Here is a 14597-nt window from a genome sequence, read left to right on the forward strand (position 1 = left end):
GAAATAAAATGTGGCTAGAGTTTAGGTTTAGTCTTTATGAGTTTGACCCCCATAACAGTAATCATCAGTGTTGGGGAGTAACGGAATACATGTACCGCCGTTACGTATTTAAAATACAAAATATGAGTAACTGTATTCCGTTACAGTTACCGTTTAAAAAGGTGGTATTTAGAATACAGTTACTTTGTTGAAATAAATGGATTACACGGCGGTACTTCCCTGTTTCATATTGTGGCGGGTCAGGACTGTTTGGGTTTTGTTTGACAGCTACGTTCTGTTGTTCCAGGTGGCAGCGTTACGGTTGCCATGGTTACAGGGTGACGCTTTCTCGCTGCGTGTTTCCTGGGTGAGAGAGCGCCTGTTGTTGTTGTGCTAAGCTAATAGGCAGAATGCTACAGGTATAGCTCTAAAGAATGTAGCATCATGGGCAGTGTAGTCCGTGCTGCAGGGAGAATGGACCGCCATACCCGTTATGTATCTGTGAGCGAGGGAGGGAGAAACAGGAAAAGTACGAGCTGTCATCGAGCAAAAACGGGAGCTGGAAGCATGTAAATATAATAATAACCACTGCAGCCAAGAAGAGAGCCTGACGAGCCCAGTTGTAAGTAAGCTATTAAGACTGGACTGTACACCGTGTTCGTGTTTTCCTCCAAAAACAATAAGTTCCGTTGGAGCAGCCTTTCAACGCCTCTCTCTGTCTCTCGCAAGCAAAGTTGATCCAGACAACAAAGTAAAGCTAGTTTTCAGCTACGAGCCCGACACAGAACCCACCGTATTAGTCAGAGGTCCCTTTACTACGCTAACTAACACTGGTAATCATAAAGACTAAAACTAACACTGACACTAAACACTAAAGTGCAACAGACTCTTTTTGGTTTAGAGATGTGATGTCATTTCTTAAATTGCAAAAGATAGGCCTTGTGGCAAAGGGCAAATACAGAGAATTTTATCGTATCTGGGGCCCCTTCGTAAACTATTGCAAGTCATTAAACGCTCTACCAGCTGGTTAATATCATATCTCCCCCCCCCCCCCCCCCCCTTTTTTTTTTTGTGTGTGTGTGTTTTGGGTTTCTTCTTAGGTTTTGTTTTGTTTGTTTGTTTTTGCAATTTTATTTAAGCGTGTGTGTGGGTGTGCCTGTGTGTGTATCATCGTATCTGTTCATGTAAGAAAAACTAAAAAATATGTGAGGTGAACAGATTGTATTGTCATTGTAAACTAATGTACACTTGTCTCTCAATAAAAATATGAAAAAAAAAAAGTGCAACAGACTCTGGAAACTAACTGAACCTGAAATTGATAGAAAACAAAAACTAAAAATTAAATAAAACTAAAATACGGAACTGTAACGACACAGATCACAACCCATCATCCATCCAAATAAGACGAACACACATTTCAGAAGCTGAGTTTAAGCTGAAAAGATTAGCAGGCAGCTGTGGCGGGGCAGACACCGGGCTGATGGCCTTCTACAGCCCGTCTGCTGCGGCCTCCTCCACGCGCTCGAGGCTGGAGGCCATCCCGGAGGAGCTGGATCATCTGAGCTGCTTGAACAGGCTGCAGGCAGTGCCTCGTGTTACCAGCGGTAACAAAGACATTATGAAAAAGTCAAACCTGAGAAAAATCAGCTGGAAGAGAGAAGAGAGACGTCTGCTCCCACCACCTGCTAATGGTTTATGTTTCCTGGAGAGGCTGAAGCTTAACTGACTTTTAGTTATAGTGTGACGATGTGAGGAAAGTAAGACATCACGCTTTTTCTTTAACTAACGAGTGAAGAGTTTGTACAGACAAACAATAACAAGCCGAGTCTGAGTTTTAGCCAATCAAAGCACTTTATTGCACTGTATAGTGTGACGGTGAGCCAGTAGCAGGCTCTTATAAAAGTGTCATTTAATCTTTTTATCATGTGTACAAAACAAGTCACACACACACTTGTACCGTACAAAATCAACACTATTTACATACAATATACACACACACACACACCTAACACGCACACACCCAGACACACACACACATCATGCAGTCTCCCTCCCATCAATCCCCGAGATGAGTCCTCCGAGTTTCTGATGGGGTTTCCGTCTTGATCTACATTATCCACCTCACACACACAGACACACACACACAGACACACACACACAGCTAACACACATCCAGGGACTGAAACATGACCGCTACGCTGCTACTAACAAACCCAAACTGCTAAGTTATCCAAACAAGCGCTAAGCAACTTCTGATATGCATAAAAATAAGTTTTCTGCTCATAAACGTGTGGAGGAAAACTGATGAGGAAACTCAAAGTGAAACAAAGAAGAAGAAGAAGAGCGATGAGATGATGTCACACGTGATTCAGCCACGGGGATGTAAACAAACGATGCTTCACTGTTTCCTCTAAACAACGGCAACGCTCTGAATAAAACCTTTTATACAACCTGCGGAGTCTCGCAGGTTTCGACGCTTCCACAGGTCACAGTTAGCCAAGAGTCTTGGCGTGAACTGATATAGATTATTTTAAAAGCTTTTCATAGAGTTATTAAACTATCTATCTTTAAATCTTATATACCCTCAGTACATATGAGGAAGTGTCTAAGTCAGTGCACATCAGGTGGTAGCTGTTGTACCAAAGCTCCGAGGACGTTCTCTAACAGGGATTCTTCACTCTGCTGTGGGACTCCTTACTTTTCTTTTTTTGAGCTGTTAACTTTTGGAAATGTTTGTTGTCTGATATATTATTAACTCTGCACTTGCTGCCAAACACTGGTGGATGCTCATATTAAACATATATCATCTGCATCACATTTACAGCAGTATCTACTGTGGTGTTGTACAGAGGCAGACTTATTTTGTAATCGTACTTTGAGCGACGACAACAACACAGTAACATTTCAGTTTGGCCATAAACACATTAGATCCATGTTTCCTCTCAGTTCATTCAGTTTACACTCAATAAAAAACACTAAAAGTCTGTTTAGACTTCGCTCTTGTTTTCTGTGATGTAGCCGGCCTGAAAAAGCTTTGGGAATTCCACGACATACAGAGGTTACACAGCTGTGTCTGATGTTTAAAGTTGGGAGATTATAATACTGGAACAATCATTAAACATAATTATCCCATATGTGTAGAGTGCACGCAGGCAGCAGCTGAATCCCTGCGGTAAAGAACGTCCCTGGGGGATTATTGCTACAATAGGAGCTTTTCTATGTAAACTTTATCTGGAGTTCCCTTTGTCCCAACAGACTCCAGATGTTACTGCAGCTACATCTGCATTTACTTCCCCAGACAGCAAGCAGCTACTTGATTTATTACCCGCACTAATGATTGGGTACACCCGTCTTTTTTGGCAATAAGACGGAGAAGTGTTTACTTTGTGATTAAGAGTGATTATTGTCTCCAAAGTTTGAACATTCATTCATTAATAAAAGGCCCGAGGACGTGTGTGGAGTTCATTATAAATGTCAGCAAAAGGATATTTTATGCAGCATATTTTTTTTCAAGCCATTTAACCGTTCATATGTATGGAGAGCCACAATTTTCTTTACATGGAGGACCAAAGATACCTTCAAAAACAAATACCTGTCTCCATCCAAAGCTGCCAAAATCATATATGTTTTATTATGTTCATCCAATTTCTGTCATTAGTCATCTTGTGCCAGTTCATATGGGACATATGAAGGACAAAAGCTGCCAAAGTCAAAAATAAAGCAGTATCTCAAAAATGAATTCATATGAGATTAAACCTAATAAGAAGGTTGACATTTATTGTCTTTATTACATCGTCATAAACGTGTTTCTATGTTTATTCACCTGCATATTCAATTTCTGTTCGAATTCTTCAATAAATTTACGTTTCCGTTAGAATTTTCCACTTTATTTATCATTTCTATGTTTTGTCTCGCTTTTCTGCAAATTACTAATTTATTTTTGAGGTTTTTGAAAATTAAAACATTTCATAAAATGCTTTTATACAACATTTCTTTTCGCTGTATTAAATCTCACATTTTATTTATTCGTTTATTTGTTTTGGCATATTTTTTGTGTCCCATACAAATTTGGTCAGTTTGAAAATAATAATAATAATATTACAGACAATGAATGTTTCCTTTGAGTCTTGCTGGTCAGAAGGTAGTAAATGTAAAAATTGCTGCAGCAACACCTTGATGCTGTTGTCTTTGACATGATGCACAGTTTTCCCTTAAACTCCCTTTAAATAACGATAATAATAACATTTCTTTGATATTCACACAGTGCACTTTGCTTGACATGCTTTGGGTGCTATAGGGACTGCAAGTAATTCAGGAAGGTAACTGAAGGACTGGTTGACAGCTAAGATGATCACTGACGTTTAATGTGCATGTTACAAAACTTGCCGCACGTTTGCTTTAAATGAGACACTTTATAGAAAGCTGCTAAAATTGCATTTGTGGTATTTTCTTTTTAGCCAGAAAGGTCACAAGATAAAAAGACGCAAATCTTTCTTAACTAGATCCAAAAAAGATAAATCGGTGTATTTTTTTCTCAGACTTTGGACACCGAAACGCACAGCCACTGAATTTCTCTTCTTCAGTGTGTTTCCAGTCTCCACATAAATGTCTCTTCTTTGATCGTCTCAGGATAAAAATCTGTTTAAAATCAGTGTTTGATTCACATTGAAACGACATAAAATGTCCCTGTTGCACACATGAACACAGACAGAGACGCACACACACACACAGTCTTCACACACACACGCGCAGAGGGTGTGGGCGGAGAGAGCTGCATAAAGGGGCTACTACACCTCATTGTGTTTTAAGTACCTCTCCATATAGATTATTATGTCTATGTACAATATTTATATTTTTACAATAATCTGGCTGCCCCTGCTCTAATTTGAAAGAATACCACAAATCCAGGATTTTTTTAATTCAACCGGTAAAACATGATGACAGGTACAGGCTCTAGTAATTCTCTCGCTCTACGTTTACCTCCTAAAACGACACGCGGTGTGACGGCGGGAGCCGGCGCCCCCTACACAGTGTTCCCCTAAGGCTTTCTACAGTGACGAGCTCCTGGTAACGGTCACGAGGTCAAGCGGGGGTGTAAAAATGGTCGCAACACCACTGAGCAACCAACCGACCGATCAATCAACCGATCAATCAACCAGCACAACACGACTAGAAAGAAAACAGACGACTTAAGACCACACCATATGCAGGTTCAAAAATACAGTACATCTTGATTCTGGGAAATAAATGAACAACAACGGCGAAATGCACAGCATACAGACGCATGCTCGCTCTCTCTTAAACACACACAGACACACACGCGCGCGCACACACTCAGGCTACATGTTGTAGGCCACGTAGATGGGGTCTAGCTGGTCTTGTAAGAAGCCGTCGCGGAGGTGCATGCGCTGTTTCTCGCCGCGGGAGTTGATGGGGATGACGCCGATGTCCGTCACCACGACCACGCCCACGATCAGGTAGTGCTCTTCCAGCACCGCCTTTGTCACCATGGGAACAAGGTCCAGGGCTTCCTGCTCAGAGCCCTCCAGCTCCACCACCACCACCAACAGGTTGGTCCAGGGGAAGACCGCACTGATGGAGACAGAGACGAGCAGAAACTGTAACATCGAGAGTGGTTTCTCAAGTCAAAGCTGCATTAAAGTAGAAATGCTGTGTTTAAATAAGGCCACGTGTCTCTACAGAGAATCACATGACTGAACAACAAACAGGCTGAACGAAACAGAATTTTCCTTTCATTCCCTTTTCAGCCACTTGAGGGAAGAAAAGCTCCACAACAACAAGCTGGTGGAGCTTCAGCGTAAAGACAAAGAGAGTTTGGCCTGTGCTAATCAGCTAGCACAGGTTTCTCATGTTATCCTACCACAGGTAGCTCAGGCTGCTGTTGTGGTAAACCTGAGACTCAAACTCAGTTCCAATCCGGCCTCTAAACCCTGCTTGCTCGCCTGGAACGCCCAAACCAAAAACTTTCAGTAGAAGTGAGCCACAAAAACAGATTCAGAACTGATTTTTGTTTCTATTTTGCTGCTTTAAATGTCAATAACAAAGGCCAAGAAGTGATAAAAGCAATAAGCCAAGAGCGAGGCGCAGGGCAACGACTAAAGCTCAAGCTTTAAAAAGTAAACCTGGAATAACTATTAATCACTCGTTCGTGATGTCTGGAGATGTTTATGTCCACAACAGACTGTAATCCACGTCTTCATTAGGAAACCCTTCAGCAGCCGCAAGTCTGAGGAGGAGGAGCCACTGGGTGGGAAGGGTGTAGGGACCAGACTGCAGTTAAACCTTTTTATCATGAAGCTGGACTGACTCCAGCTCCACCATCATGGACAGCAGCTGCTGACGACAGTCTCTGCTCTGCTCTGAAAGCCTGCTCTCAGGTCGCTCTAACCACGACCTGCAGCGCGACTGGAAAACTGGTGTATGCGTCTCTACGACGAGCTCACTAAGGCTGCAGAGCAGAACGAGGAGCGCTGCCAGCTGCAAACAGTGGAACTGGGAGTCCATCTATGGGACGAGGGGCTCAGTGGATCTGATCTGTCATATATCTCTCAGCTCATATTTGCCGGCTCTGTGTCGGTTCAGGAACAAAAAAAGATAAAAGTTTTGTTTGCAAATGAAAAGTGAACATTTCACCAACAGCATGCATTTTTAATGACATTTAGTTCAGAGGCAGAACTGTCATGGTTTGACTCACCTTAAAGTTTACTGCAGGTCTCTTTTAGTCGTATCTAAACTGCAGAACAATCTTCCCCAAACCCTTTGGATCTGATTAAAGTAGCTTGATTACTGCTAATAAGATTTTCCTCTTGCAGCTTCTTCTCTTACACACTGGTAGAAAAGAACTTCTCACAACCAAGCAGCTATTGTTCAGTGATGCTCTGGTGATTGTTGAGGACTAAACTACGGATTTGTTGATGCTGGTTTCCCATCTTTACTCTACCTGTTACATTAAAATGCGTTCGACAGCACTGTGTGAATCATTGACATTTATTCACTGCTTGTCTCAGTGAACTATCGTCCTCTGTTATGCTATTTGTTATTTTGTGTTTGTGTTTGCTGTTGTTACACGTACCACTCCACGATGCTCTTGTGCGCGCGGATGACGGAGGTCTCGATGTCGATGGGATGGTACCTCATCCCTCTCAGCTCCATGGCCTCCTCCAGAGCTCCCACCACGAACAGAGCGTCGTGTCGCTCTGTTCAAGCAGACACAAAGACACACAGTTAGTCACGGCGCGACGAGGGCGATGACACGTTGCACACGGCGAGACAAACAACCTCCGTTGGCGTCCGTGAGCTCGGTGCGGCGGAGGAAGCCCAGGTAGCCCGTCCTGGCCCAGACGGTCTGAGTGTCTCCGAAGCTGAGTCTGGAGTTGAAGTGGTCGGACTGAAGAACCTCCTCACCGTAACCGCTGTAGTAACCGCTGCCGTTATGAGCGCTGTGAACCCAGATCTGCATACCAGTAAAATTTATGATTAGCTGTGTTGAGTTTACTCTTTGATCTTCTAATTATCTGTAAAAATATATATTTTTAATAAACCAATCACACTTTGAACGCCTAGCGATGGAATAAATCACAGGACTCTTGCTCATAAATTCTTAGGTTGAGTTAGGAGCTCAACAATTTTGCCCCAAAAATGCCAAAAACAAAGAAAGAACAGGAAGAAGAAAAAGACAATTGGAAAAGAAAGAAACGGGTCGTGTCTGTCGACCTCTCCGAGATGCGAGTCTCCAAGCGGTCCTTTGGTCTCCGGATTGGCGATGATGATACGAACTCCGGGCAGGATCTGAAAAATAAGATGTAAAAATAAAGAATCAAAACAATCTCCCTGCTTCCTGCTTCACTCTGACTCATGCAGGAATACAGCCCCACAAACAGCAGCTGTTTATGTTAAAAACACTTTACATTTCACTGTCGGTTCACACCATCGCCTGTTAAAGCTGCCCGGACATAAAATACATAAAACAACCTTATAAACGGGTGTGAATGCACCTCAAATAACAGCCATTTATTATGTTTACCGAGCAGAAGTCCTCTGATGTTTTTGCACGTACACAACAAACATCGTGTCAGTGAAGCGATAAAAGAAGCGATGGACTGAGTGGAAAGCAATCATTCGTTTTCTCTCCTCCTCCCACATGCAGTGAGTCAAAAACAACAGCGTGCCGATCGATGACCGGCCCTGAATCATGACGTCCTCCCTTTGTGTGTCAACGTGGGGGAAGAAGACGCGGACGACTCGTCGAGCTCCGAGAAAAGATCCATCAGTTTGCTTTCAGGACAGATCGGGACAGTGGAGAGTTTAGGAAATTTCATCAAAGCTTCAGCGAGCTTCAAAACATCAAACCAAGCACAGTTTGTTAAATCTAAGAGCTGAAAGGCGTTTGAGGACTATGTGAGCTTCAAAGCGTTCTGTCAATCTCACATTAAGTAAGTGGCCACAAAGCCGCTACTCTTCATTTGTAAAATTTTAGGTCTAGGAGGCATCCAAGGTTAGAAACTCATGAAAAATGTTCAAATTCACAACTTTTGATCAAAATGAAGACAGACTCAGAAACCCCTGGCTTGGTATTTAACCAAGTCTTTCTCTATGGACTGCTGGTTTCCGAGGTTCTGGTCTTGAGATATCCCGAAGGAATAACGAAACTAAAGGTTTTAACAGACTGATCATGGTGTTAGCTGATCTCAGTGGTAGCCCACAGCAGTTGTTTTGTCAGCTGACACTCTTCTTCCAATTGTAAAGTATAATTCGGGCTGCCTTTTTTAAACTGCTTCAGCCTACGAACAGTTACTGTGCATCTGCGAGCTGCTGTGGATCCACCTCCCACATCTCTCTCTGTTCTCCACTGAGCCCTCGCTGCAGCTCCCACAGGAGACAAACCACCAAATATAAATGAGCTGAAGATGGAAATAACAGAAATCGAGAATCTTCTGTCTCAACCGAAATGCTTTTCTGGCAGCTTTAATTCAACATCAACATCTTAACACTGGACTCTGTATGCTTAGTCTTAGTTTCAGAGCTTCAACATGTCAATCAATCAAATCCCGCAGACATGCTGCCTCTTAATATTTAGACATTTTGCACTGCTGTCAGTCCTGCTGGTCTCACTCAGCTGCTCAGAGCTCAGTAATGAAACTGAAGTAAGTGCTGCTCAGCCATCAGTATCTCTGCAGATCCGAGTTGCTGTATGACAGCTCTGTATTCAGGAACGTATCACTAGACCTTCAATGCCAAAACCAGTTTTAAAAGCTTTTTAGGGAGGTTCGATGTCTTTATCAGGCTGACAGAGCTGGAGCAAAGACGCCAGAGAGTGAGAAGGGGGCGGCATGGACCAAAAACCCGTCCTTAGTGCCAGAGCGCCACTTTCATTTCATTCCTTTAAAAGCATCAAGCTCATTTCAATCACTTTAAAGCCACACAGATGCTGCAGCCTTGAACTCTTCTAGAAAATATCGAATGGTTCTTTATCTAAAATCACAAATATCTGACAGATCTGAAAGGAAAGCTTTCATTCCAACAGTTTAAACGTTTGTGTTAAGTCTGACTGAGCCCATATGAGAAAAAACACAAATGACAGTCCTGTGAATTCACAGTGAGCAATCATGTGTCCTGCAGGTTCATTCCAGCCATCTCTCTCTGCTAAACCAGAGTATTTCCAGTTGTCACAACACATCTGAGGCTGGAGATTGGACAACTTTGTTACCTTTTCCAATGGCCACCAGTGGCGACTCCTCTGGTTATAAAATAAATTCCAGTTTGGAGTTGTCTCTCTTCCACAACATGTGTTTTGCACAACGTGTCTTCCATCCCCAACCAGTCCCAGTTTCTTCCTGTTAAAAGAGAGTTCTTCCTTCCCACTGTTGCCAAAGTGTTTGCTCATCTGACTGTTGGGTTTTCTTGGTTTTCCGTGTATCGCTGTAGGTCAGCCATGTCACACCTGGTCTTAAAACACCAAGAAATCTGCGACATACATACGATCTATGTTACTGTCACCAATTTATGTTTTTCAGGGGCAGAAGCAGGAGTGAGTGTTATAGAGGAGCATGATGTTACAGGCTGTATGAAGTCTGGAGTCAGTAATCGATGTTACTCCCTTTGTGCCGAGCCATACACAGATGTAAAGAGAAATAATGCAGCACCGTAAATCACAAATAATAAGCAACAGTGAATGATGAAGCACGATTCCATAGGTTTCTGTTTAAAGTCAGGTGCCCTCTGCCTTTTTTGTTAGAAATGTTATGGCACCGTCCCAAACACTCGACCCTCACCGACTCTGCAAAGTTCACGATGATTTGAAACATGACGTGGCATGTTGAGCTTTTTTCACCACATAAACTGACTTTAACCAAGGCTAATTGTATTAGTCTGCTAAACATTTATACCACTGATGTTTCTTCTGATTACAGCATTGAAATCACTCAGTTTAAACCTCACTAAATATCTTAGTGTGAGTTTCATATTTCTGCCGCAGCAAAAGGCAAAAAGGCTGCTCAGCAGCTTTCCTTTCACGGATACATGGAAAGACAAATGCAAAGAAATAAGCTTCAAATAACACGCTGTGCAGCATTTGCTGTTTTTTAAATGTACTCTAAAAATAACCTGGTTTCACTGGACTGCAGCTACTAAATGTGGGCGAGCCGTTTACCAAAGGTTAGGATTTTTTCTTCCTTTGCCATCTGCCAGGTGCACATGAGTAGGTGCAATGTCTTTATCTTTTTGCATTTTGTCACAGTTGTTTGTACATCAAGAAGTAAATAGTTTCCTATATAATAAATGGTCAAAACTTTTTTATTTAAATAATAAAGCCATCATTACAAGACGCCCTTTTTATTTCCTGCTACACTTAAAAAGGGACTAAACAGCAGCTTTGCTGATGCAGAAGTGGACTGCATGGCAGGAAGAGCTAAGTAAGAGTTTCTAGAGACTGAAAAATGAACATGGAAGTTAAAAAAATTACAGTTCCTCTAACGTTAGAGGACTTGCTCAGAAAGTTACTTAATCTCTAACCTCATGCGCACAGCTTGCTACAAAAAAGGGGGTTTGGTCTCTGTGGCTACTTCAACTCTATGATGGGTCACACGTTGTTGAGGCTCAAAGTCACTCTGAAGGCTGTAGAAGTGGCAAAGTTCTAACTCTAAGCTCAAAGAGGGCATGAACTGAGAGGTACTGAGCGTAAGCATCGCATCCTTTAGATTTCGGCATAAAATTCACCCAGAGGCCTCCACAAAGAAATATTTCTTTTGAGGCAGAGATTTGGAAAAGGCTCAGACATCGCAAATAAAAATGGTCTGATACGTTACAGGTTTTTCTAGGGTACGTTTAAGGCTCACATCCTCACACCCACATGAATCCTAATCTAAAACTTGTAAAACTTTTCGGGTCGGGCAGTTCTGCAGTTGCACTAATGGACAAGCACGCATGTTTGACAGCTATCTAATAGTCGTCTCTCTCCTCCCACGTGCCCACCGACAGAAAGGGAGGATGAACATTTGAAGGCTCGTCATCGACTCAAACCTGCTGTCTGTTTTGACTCACTGAATGTGGGAGGACGTGCAGTGAAAAGCAGAGAATAGTCCTGGAAGGTGCTGCCATTCAATTTACATCTTCATCGCGGCGTCTTTGGTAATTTGCTGTCAGCTGCTCAGTGTCGGTTCATGTTTCACCTGAAGTTTCATGAATCGCCTCTCATGTGGAACTTGAACTTTTGTGGGGTTTAATGAAACCTTTTGTACTTCTTAGGACTATGCTGATTGGATGCTTTGATTTGATTTGAAGCTACATGCAAATTTTAATGTGTAAATATTAATGCACTCACCTTGCCAGACTCCATCAAGGGGAGACTGTGAGGAGAACCTCGCTCCACTAATCGAACCCTGGAACAAATGTGTTATCGTCAAAACTTTTTACAGTAAAGCGAGAGGAAGACGGCTGACGGGACTTACTGACAGGTTACCGTACCTGTCGTGACGCAGCGCTCTCATGTCTACGTACACAGTAGTGGGGTCCGGCCCTGAAGTGCCCTGCAGCCAATCACAGAACAAGTGATCAGAAAGATTTAGTTTCCCAAACTCTCCGACAGCGTTTCACTGGAGCGATGAGCTGACTGTACAGTGGGTGAACAATTTAAATGGGAGAGAAGCAGCTAAAAAAATACTATTTTTGGTCAAAGAAGCTAAGAAGAAGTGAAGCTAAGTGGGATATTGTGGGGATATTTGATCTCTACGTTTAACTAATCCTCATATGAGGATTATTAATAGTCGCAGGATTCAGGAAACCTGTTGAAGTCCAAGAGAAGAGCCCAGACCTGACCTGGGCTTAAAACCAGGACCCTCCTGGGTCAGACAACAGCACTACACATAAGCCACTGTGGTGCCAAAACAAAGGGTTCAGTGCCGACACAAGAGGAGGGAGGGGGAGGCACAGGAAAGGAAGTACAAACTGATTCCATTATGCGACTATACAGAGGAAGCAAATCCAGGAAATTTCAAAAGGAAACTATAAAGATGAGGAAGATTAGGTCACTAACTGGGTTAAATCTACTGATTTATGATTACAAGTTTTCAATTTGATTTTGCTTCCACATGCAAGGATATCACGAGAAAAGCTCCCAAACAATGACGATGGGAGCGCTAGTTTGGACGACTTCCTGGCGACTTTCACAAAGTAAGTTTGTCATGATTGGGCTTCTGTTTTATGATTTCTTACTATAAGGTAGTCTGTCTGAAGATCTCCTGATAACCAGTGCACATAGGAGGAAATCTTACAATTGATATCCATTAACCACTGTCTGTATGAATCTCGGCTCCACTCTAAGACAGACCGACTTTGGGGATAATAAATGTGCACGATTTCCATGCAAATCAGAAATACGGACACTTGTGTGCATTGCTCTTCCTCGGTGCATTTGGTAATCTAACCTGACACTGCGTATGTGCAATGTAACAGCTTTCAGTGGCTTAGAAAATATGATTTTTATTGTCAAACCATCTGATTAACAGTTTCAAGTATTTCTTTAGACAAAGTTTAACCTTGTCCAAGTTTTCCTACTTAGGGACTAGAAATCAGTGAGCAGGAACATCCCTAACCCACTGATAAAAATTCAAAGAATTTAAGCTGCAGAATAAACCTTTGAGTGCAAAGCTCCGTCTGAACTCTACCAAGTTCTTGTGATAACTGCACGTACAGAATAGTCTGCAGGAGCAGCTGGTTTGCTTTTTACCTGCAGGCAAATGGCCAGGTTGACTCTGCAGCCGAAGGCTGTGCTGACAGAGCGCGGGTGAAGGCCGAGGTCTTTGAAGAGCTTAGAGAAAGAGAGTGTGAGCGCCATCCTGGGCCTCTCCTCTGCCACCACCACACAGGCTCGAACCCGGGACAGATCCAGACCCCGAGCCTGCGAAAGAGACGAAAGGAAAATGATATCTAATCCCAGAGAGTACAGCTGTGGACTGCTGGGATGAGAAAAAAACCTTTCAAATATAAAGTTTTTCTTCTGACTTTCTGCCTCTTTAACCTATTTAGTTCACCAGAATAATAAGACGCTCAAATCCCTTCTTGTGTAGGTGTTACATAAAAAAAAAAAAAACTGTGACTAAAAATAAAAAAGTACAAAAGTATAAAGTTTGCTTCATCTGTAGCTGTAAAGGAGACAAGAAAAAATCTTTGTTTCTGCTTTTCTCTCAGCGTTTAACGCTCAGTCTCCATGGAAACTTAAAGACAGATAGTGACTAAAATTAACTCTGTGGCTTCTATCCGTGACCAATCAGAGGCGTCGGTGTCTGTAACTCCAGCTTTCAGATGTGTCCTCGGGCTGAGCAGATGGAGACAGAGTTTATTACCGCTGAGCAGAGGAGAGCGTGAGGGAAGTGAGTTAAGCAGCGTCAGACTTGGTGGAGCTGCTGTCTGCTCACTCACATGGAGGCTGTGGGTTTATCTGCTGTGTCATTTTACTGTTCCATCGTCTTATTTTGAAGGTTTAGCCACTGTGACCACATTCAGACAACTCAACCATCTTTGAGAGCACAAGGCGACAGTTCTGCTCTGGAGATTTGCTGAAACGTCAAGATCCACTTTAACCAGTCCTCGCAGCAGGTGGGGAGCTTGTTTACATGCTGACACAACAAACTCACAGAGGCTGATAAACAGAGCAACAACTAGAGGAACTTGGTTGGTGTGCCTTCTTTTGCAAGATAACATATTTGTACATGTTCCCGCTGACTGAGTCTAACTTTGGGAAAAACACGGTCCTGACATCTTTATGGACCAAAGAAAAACATATATATCTATTTGAAGGCCATGTTTACAGAGCAGGCTTTGAACTGCAGGGGATCGAGGGGAGAGACCAACTTGTCTTCATATTTGAATCAACTAGTTTTATTTATTTGGTGCATTTTGAGTTCTCTGAACACTCAAAGCAATTTACTCTCCAACCCACACTCACCTTTTCACACAGCACTTTATTATCTTCTCTAAGGTGCTTTAACTACTCTGCGTTCGCACCTCTGGCCAGTATAGACTCAACTAACCTAACGTGTATGTCTTTGAAATGTGGGAGGAAGCCGGAGTAGCCAGAGGCAACCCACGAGCACATTCAGCTC

The 14597-nt window shown here is 42.7% G+C and overlaps 1 protein-coding gene across 2 annotated transcripts in view; it reads right to left on the reverse strand.

The window, feature by feature from the left end:
- Window positions 1-1807: 1807 nt before the first annotated feature.
- LOC102798602 (disco-interacting protein 2 homolog C-like) overlaps window positions 1808-14597 on the reverse strand; it is a 74632-nt gene continuing 61842 nt past the window's right edge. For both annotated transcript variants that reach the window (XM_087846370.1, XM_087846369.1), the window contains 7 exons: window positions 13223-13393; window positions 11962-12023; window positions 11819-11876; window positions 7714-7788; window positions 7279-7453; window positions 7073-7196; window positions 1808-5571 (listed from right to left, as the gene is read on the reverse strand). In XM_087846370.1, coding sequence (XP_087702496.1) covers window positions 5319-5571; window positions 7073-7196; window positions 7279-7453; window positions 7714-7788; window positions 11819-11876; window positions 11962-12023; window positions 13223-13393 — 918 coding nt within the window. In that variant the 3' untranslated portion in view covers window positions 1808-5318. The remainder of the gene's footprint in view (window positions 5572-7072; window positions 7197-7278; window positions 7454-7713; window positions 7789-11818; window positions 11877-11961; window positions 12024-13222; window positions 13394-14597) is intronic.

The sequence above is a fragment of the Neolamprologus brichardi genome, chromosome 9 (genome assembly GCF_056152115.1).
Source record: "Neolamprologus brichardi isolate AB-2024 chromosome 9, ASM5615211v1, whole genome shotgun sequence".
Taxonomy (NCBI): domain Eukaryota; kingdom Metazoa; phylum Chordata; class Actinopteri; order Cichliformes; family Cichlidae; genus Neolamprologus; species Neolamprologus brichardi.